Raw genomic sequence first — 7,714 nt, forward strand, 5'->3', positions numbered from 1 at the left:
GGAAAAACAGTTATTCAGCTGTGAGCGTTGAAATCTATGAAACACTTATGACAATGGAAACTGCTTTAAAATGGTATTGCTGTAAAGCTTATTGTGGAGAATTTCTGTGCTTTTAAGGATAACTTTTGTGTTTAGGTATGTTTCTCTTCCACTAATGTTTTGATTTGATTTTATAGAATATACTAGACATTTTCTCTTGTATTGCTGGAAATGTGATTTCTCACTGAGTTAATACTAATAAATCAGATTTCTATAAGCACTTTACTGCATTTTTGTCATTACTGTAGATACAACTGTGCCACAAATGTTCTCTGATCTTGTTAACTGATGTTTCTGCCTGGTGTATATGTTCAATAATGTAAAATGACTTCTTGCGAGTTTACTTTCATAGGTTTGTTGTGCTTCAGAATATAGTAATCTAGTCTGCAGATTAAGGATCTAAACTTGGATTAGACCAAACAAGTACTAAATAAGTACAAGCCATTATTTACCAATTAAATTATGTTAATGGAAAAATTCCTCTGTATATTAAATCCCTGGAGGCTACTTAAGCTGCATTTTATCTTTAAGATAAAATATGTGTAGCTAGCTGTCTGAGATATTGAGAGATTTGGTTTGATCCTTTTCAAGCTGCAGTTAGTTACGACTCTTAAGTAAATAGAAAATCCTCCTGTTTTCAGCTTTTTAGATGTATTGCAAAAATCTATTTGGATTCTTTTCAATGTCAACTTTTCTAATATTTAATATAATAAAAAATCCTAATCTCCCTGTAAATATATAATTAAGTCAAAAAGAGTGATTTCCCTATGAAAACATTCATTTCAGGTATTCTGGGACTTATACATATCCTTCATCTACGATGCTCCATTGCGTAGTTAGGATGCAGGCGTCTGTCCCTGAATAGGCGTTCCAGTTCAGCAACAGCTTCATGCAGGAGGTGGGAGACATTGTCTATCAGTCATGTCAGAGTCCTGCTCTGGGTCGACGGGGCATCGTCTCACAGAGCTGGGTTTCCTGATTAGTTTAGCCAGCCGCTTCCTCTCAACTGCAGATAAGCTGATGCCACAACAGAGTCAAAGGTCTTCAGGAGAGTCTCCTGCTTCCCAAAATACCTCAGCCTCCTCTGCGGGTAGAGTCTGCTCTGATCCTTCCTGAAAAGATCATAACTTTGTCACAAATATCTCAAAATTTCACCATATCCATTGTGGCTGTTCCTGTCATTGAGTCATACATTTAGAAGAGCTGAAAGGTTTCTTAAAACCTTGTTTCTGCTCCAAATTTAGTCTTTGTTGGTAATGTAGTCCAACAGTGCATCGAAAGGAATTCTGGTGTTTGAAAATTCATTGAAATAAACAATCCAAACAAAGGTTAAATTGTGTTTTTATTACACCATTTTATGGCTAAAGAAACATTTCTAAAATAATTACGGCTCAAAATTATTCACACTTCTGATTAATACTAGATTTAAATTGGTCTTTTATTGTTACCACATATTTTTGTGATAGGAATATAAAATGTTGCTTTTACAACATTTGAAATGTATTATTGAAATGCTGTTGAAAACAGAAAATGTTATTAAGGAATTCCTTTTGTCATTTGAAACAAACTGCTTTTTGAATGAAAATAAGTATGCAAGGGGTATGAATACTTTTACGTCAAATTTATGAAAAAAATATTTTTCTCAAAAACGTAAGATATACAACATATAGACATTTGTAATACTTATGTGTCAGAGAAAGCCTAGTAATATATGAAGTCCAGTGGTCTGAGGGAAAATAAAGTTATTGTTTGATAATATGAAAAAGTGAAAGCTAAATTTGACTGATTAGACTTTTTACTAAACATGAATGAATGCTATCAGTATTTGTTTCAATATCTAACACTGACAGTCCTAACTAAAATTATATAGTTTTGTCTCTGACAATTGAATAAAATTGCCAATTTTACCTACACTCCTCACCAGTAGGTGGCGGCGATGCACACCAGAAGCATTTTTTTTCTTTCTTTCTTTTCGCAAACCCGCAAAAACCGCAAGAGCAAGAAGAAACTGAATAGTAGGATTTCCTGTTTCTCCATCTTAGGTCATGCGGGGACAACGCGTCCCGCTTTTCATGGTTTGGTGATATTTCTGGTAAGAAAACAGTAAATATTCTCATAGTTTGTTGAAATATGTTTGTATCTTCGCTATAAAGTGTTGAGCAGGCAGTATTTTAACAGGATGGTGTGTTTCAGAAACGGATGGTGAAGAAGAGCTGAGTGCGGCGCAGAGCGGCCATTTCCTGCTGAGGATCAGTTGTGGGATCGTCTGTGAACTCCAGCGTCCTGGTGAGCTGAAATATTGCTGTGGAATTAAAACTTTGATGAAATAATGCATAAAGTTCTTCCACACGCTTTAAATAACTGCTTTTGTCTAAATCAGCTCTTTGGATGTTGCTTGTACAGGTCAGAGGCCACTGCTATGTTTCTGTTATTTTATGTCATTTATTTAGTGCTTTTTCAGTTTTAATTATTAGTTTTTCTTATTCTGTAAGCTTTCAACATTTTGTCTCTGGTTACCAAACTTTAGCCGATGTCTCTATTCTGTTTGTTGAATAAAAGTAGAAAGTACAATACTGCACAGTAAGAAGCCCAGCTATTGTCCTGTGAGGATATCTGGGACCAACAAAGATCCTAATAGATGAGTTATAGAATCACATTGTATTTTACAATGATTTGTAGCTTTTTAACTTTGTTCATTTTGTGGTTCCTGTCTCTCAGCTGGATCTACAAGTTGGCCTCACCACCAGTTCACCCATCAGTCTGGTTGTGAAGAGGAGCGGTCTCCATTAGAAGAAATGGAACATCGAGGCAAAACGCTGGAGGCTGATTTCAACCCCAAAGTCCTGCTGCATAGATTAGGTCTGTATGTTTTCTTATCAGTAATGGTTTAGGAGCAGCTTTCTGAGGTTTATCTTAACAGAAAGTTGAAAAACGGTTTGTGTCTGTGTTAGCAGATTCGCTTTCTATCTGATGGAAGAGTGACTGAATCCTAACGCAAATAAACGTATCAAACCTGATTCATCATTGAAATATTCAACTTTTCTGCTGCTCTTGGTTCAATGGAGCTCTGATTCCTAAAGCTATTGAAGATTATGTTCAGGTCTTTGGCCTTCATTTTCTGGTTGGCTCTCCTCATTTAGGGTTGAAGTCGGTTAACTTTCTGATCTTCTCCCAGTTTAAATAACGTGTTTATATAATCGTTGGAGTGAGACTCTCTACCCCATCAGCTCTGAAACTGGGTATAGAGGCACTTTGGTCTGGGAAGTCTGCATTCAATCACAACAACGTAATGACAGAGCGATGCTCCTAAGAAACTCGCTCTAGTTCCTAAATGAAGCAAATTACTGTAAACATCTATAGGGCAGAGTGGCTTTGTCTTGATTCTCTGTTGGATCACACATCTGATTCAGAGCATTGAGGGTACAAAAAAGAAATACTAAAAACTAGGGATGCTCTGATCAGGTTTTTTGCTGCCGATTCCAGTACCGATTATCTATGAGGCCGATCTTTGCCGATCACTGATCTCTGCCGATCACCTGGACTGGCTGTTCATTTTTCGCTTTAAGTATAAATACTGCTATATGATCTGACACAATGGGAAAATGATCTGGCAATAAATTCACCTAATCTATACATAAACATGGAAAATATTTGCAGGCACACTGCAGCAGATACTCAGTCAAAAAGACAACCGAAAACCTGCAATCAGTAAAACAATATTTAACAGTAAGACTCTCAGTACCATAAATTATAGATGAGTCGAATAAATCTCTTAACACTGCCTATCTCAAATAATGTAAAAATAAAAAAGAGAAGAAATATTCATTCAAAGTGAAATGCATTTTGCATCAAAATAAACAATCCCAAGTTACTGAATCAAAACTTCCTGAGAGAACAGCTTGCTGGTTAATGCTGGTTCTGATTGGTTCTTCTGCAGTGTGAAAGAAAGAGGAGATCAGCTGTACATGTAGGCTGCGAAGTGAGATCGGCGACAAGAGACAGTGATCGGCGATCACCGATCATACATTTTTTCATGGAAATCGGCCGATTATGATCGGCACACCTCTACGTGAAAACTATTTAAAAAGGACAAACATGTTTTAAGGGGAATATCAACTTAATGAGTTCATTATCTTCATGTAATCACACCAAAGTGATTTGTTTTCTTTGTTCTGGGATTTAATTTGTTATTTATGTGTAAAGTGCATAAAACAGAAGTAGACACATTTTTCAAAAGAGACAAGTTTATTTTTAAATTTATGAACACAATGAGATCATCCATCAATTCAAGATGTAAAGTGACATGTTTTGGCTACAGGGTTGTAAGGAAAACGTGCAAACTAGCAACAAAACACCCCATTTAAATAACTCAGCTATCATTTCTTTGGCTTTCTGCTACAGATGCAAGTTATGGATTAATGAGTAATCAAAAGTTAATTGATCTTATTAAGGGTTTCCCCCAGAAAAGAGACTAAGTCTGGTGGTATATGGGCCCCAGGGCGGCTGATTGCCAACCCATTTAGTTTTAGTAAAAAATGTCTAAAGATGAAAATATTGCTGTGTGATGTTGTTCGCTCTGAGGGTGTTGCCTAAGAGCGAACATCGAAGTTCAACCTAAAGTCAAACATTTATGTAGGTTAGTTTGTAACACTAGTAATGTTGATGTGAATATAAAGCTGCAGTGGTTTATAATGTACATAATTTGCTTCACTGGTTCCTGCAGATGCTCAGCAGATGTTGCTGCTTAAAGAAGATGCTCCTGAAGAACATGGTCCAGGTCTTGACCTACAAGGTCCAGAGTCTCTCCCACCAACCATGAATGAGGATGATGAAGAGCTTATCTGGTCCTCACACCTTCATCAGCACCACAGAGAGTTACCAGAAGATCACTGTGAAGCAGCAGAACCTATCAGAAAGCAAGATCATGGAGATTATTCTTACTCATCAGAGACTGAACTCATTGAGGAGGAGGAAGAGGAGGATGAAGCTGATGTAAATAATGTTTTCTGTCAACTTGAACAATTGCCAGATTACAAGCCAAAATCTAAATACAGGGGAAATGACAGCAAGTTGAGCCATTCAACTAAAGGTTCTCCAATCTCTGGGGGTAAAAGGAAACCCTTTACTTCAAAGAAAACCCTAGATTCAATGAGGAAAGTTCAGGTTGAAATGAAGTTTAGCTGTGATGACAATGGTGAAATATGTAAAAAAAATCCAACATCGAAAAGACATGCGAGAACCCTAGCAGGACATGAACATCTCTGTAAATTGTGTGGACACACATTTAGCAACAGAAAAATCTTAGACACACACATGAGAATCCACACAGGAGAGAAACCTTTCAGTTGTGATCTTTGTGGATACAGATGTAGCAGAAAATCAAGTTTAAATGTACACATGAGAATCCACACAGGAGAGAAACCTTTCAGTTGTGATCTTTGTGGACACAGATGTACCCAAAAATCAAGTTTAAATGTACACATGAGAATCCACACAAGAGAGAAATCTTTCAGTTGTGGTCTTTGTGGATTCAAATGTAGTCTTAAATCAAATTTAAATGTACACATGAGAATCCACACAGGAGAGAAACCTTTCAGTTGTGGTCTTTGTGGATACAGATGTAGTAGAAAATCAAGTTTAAATGTACACATGAGAATCCACACAGGAGAGAAACCTTTCAGTTGTGGTCTTTGTGTATACAAATGTAGTGTAAAACCAAGTTTAAATGTACACATGAGAATCCACACTGGAGAGAAACCTTTCAGTTGTGATCTTTGTGGATACAGATGTAGTAGAAAATCACATTTAAATGTACACATGAAAATCCACACTGGAGAAAAACCTTTCAGTTGTGATGTTTGTGGATACATATGTAGCAGAAAACAATGTTTAATTCGACACATGAGAACCCACACACGATAAACATTTCACTTGTGATCTTTGTGGACATGGATGTATCCAGAAGCCAATTTTAAACACACACATGAGAATCCACTAAAGATGGACATTCTAGTTGTGATATTTTAGGGACAGGAAATGAGGACAAATACTAGTATAAATGGAAGTGTGAAGATTTGAGTTTCTCTGTGTGTTTATTTTAGGTTCTGTTCGTAGAGAGTCTGCTGTCCTGACTTCCCTTTTATTGTTCCCAGGTGTATATCGTTCCTGATTACCCTCCGTGTATTTAAAGTCACCTGTGTTCTTTCCTTGTCGGGTCCTGGTCATATTTCTCATTGAGTGTAAAGTTATCGTGTAGTCTGGCTGTAGTTTTTGTCTATTGGTGTTTCCTGTTGTTACCAGTTGTCAAGTCTTAGCCTTCCACTTTCTCTCTCTGCTGCCAGGATTTTGCACTTTGCATTTTTTCTGGTGGATTATTACCATTAAAATCACCTTTTCTTCACTTCTACCATGGTCTCAACGTCTGCCTCACCACTTCCAAAACACAATTCATGACAGGAAGACTCTAAGGAAAAACAGTTATTCAGCTGTGAGTGTTGAAATCTATGAAACACTTATGACAATGGAAACTGATTTAAAATGGTATTGCTGTAAAGCTTATTGTGGAGAATTTCTGTGCTTTTAAAGATAACTTTTGTGTTTAGGTATGTTATGTTTCTCTTCCACTAATGGTTTGATTTGATTTTATAGAATACACTAGACATTTTTTCTTGTATTGCTGGAAATGTGATTTCTCACTGAGTTAATACTAATAAATCAGATTTCTATAAGCACTTTACTGCATTTTTGTCATTGCTATAGATACAGCTGTGCCACAAATGTTCTCTGATCTTGTTAACTGATGTACATGTTCAATAATGTAAAATGACTTCATGCTAATTTACTTTCAAAGGTTTGTTGTACTTCAGAATATAGTAATCTAGTGTGCAGATTAAGGATCTAAACTTGGATTAGACCAAACAAGACCAGTACTAAACAAATACAGGTCACTATTTGCCAATTAAATTTATCTTGATGGAAAAATTTCTCTGCATATTAAATCCCCGTAGGCTACTTGAGCTGCATTTTATCTTTAAGATAAAATATGTGTAGCTAGCTGTCTATGAAATATTGAGAGATTTGGTTTGATCCATTTCAAGCTGCAGTTACGACTCTTACGTAAATAGAAAATCCTCCTGTTTTCAGCTTTTTAGATGTATTGCCAAAATCTATTGGGATTCTTTTTAATGTCAACTTTTCTAATATTTAATGTAATAAAAAAAATCCTAATCTCCCTGTAAATATATAATTAAGTCAAAAAGAGTGATTTTCCTATGAAAACGTTCATTTCAAGTATTCTGGGACTTAGACATATCCTTCATATACGACACTCCATTGGGATGCAGCCGTCTGTCGCTGAACAGGCGTTCCAGTTCAGCAACAGCTTCATGCAGGAGGTGGGAGACATTGTCTATCAGTCATGTTCTTTTAGTCAGAGTCCTGCTCTGGGTCGACGGGGCATCGTCTCACAGAGCTGGGCTTCCTGATTAGCTTAGCCAGCCGCTTCCTCTCAACTGCAGATAAGCTGATGCCACAACAGAGTCAAAGGTTTTCAGGAGAGTCTCCTGCTTCCCAAAATACCTCAGTCTCCTCTGCGGGTAGAGTCTGCTCTGATCCTTCCTGAAAAGATCATAACTTTGTCACAAATATCTCAAAATTTCACCTTATCCATTGTGGC

The 7,714-nt window shown here is 36.8% G+C and overlaps 1 protein-coding gene across 2 annotated transcripts; it reads left to right on the forward strand.

Annotated features, from left to right (window-relative positions):
* Nucleotides 1–1,992: 1,992 nt before the first annotated feature.
* Nucleotides 1,993–6,445, forward strand: LOC106914149 (uncharacterized). 2 transcript variants are annotated; one of them, XM_088011738.1, is made up of 4 exons: nucleotides 1,993–2,131; nucleotides 2,233–2,325; nucleotides 2,758–2,898; nucleotides 4,763–6,445. In XM_088011738.1, the coding sequence occupies exons 3-4, from the start codon at nucleotides 2,835–2,837 to the stop codon at nucleotides 5,959–5,961; spliced, it is 1,263 nt and encodes a 420-aa protein (XP_087867864.1). In that variant the 5' UTR covers nucleotides 1,993–2,131; nucleotides 2,233–2,325; nucleotides 2,758–2,834; the 3' UTR covers nucleotides 5,962–6,445. The 2 variants fall into 2 exon arrangements, with proteins under 2 accessions (XP_087867864.1, XP_087867865.1); XM_088011739.1 differs by lacking the exons at nucleotides 1,993–2,131; nucleotides 2,233–2,325; nucleotides 2,758–2,898 and having other exon boundaries at nucleotides 5,288–6,445.
* The last annotated feature ends 1,269 nt before the right edge of the window (nucleotides 6,446–7,714 follow it).

This window comes from Poecilia mexicana, unplaced genomic scaffold, assembly GCF_051168715.1.
Source record: "Poecilia mexicana isolate PSO_F unplaced genomic scaffold, ASM5116871v1 scaffold_13, whole genome shotgun sequence".
In the NCBI taxonomy this organism is placed as follows: Eukaryota; Metazoa; Chordata; class Actinopteri; order Cyprinodontiformes; family Poeciliidae; genus Poecilia; species Poecilia mexicana.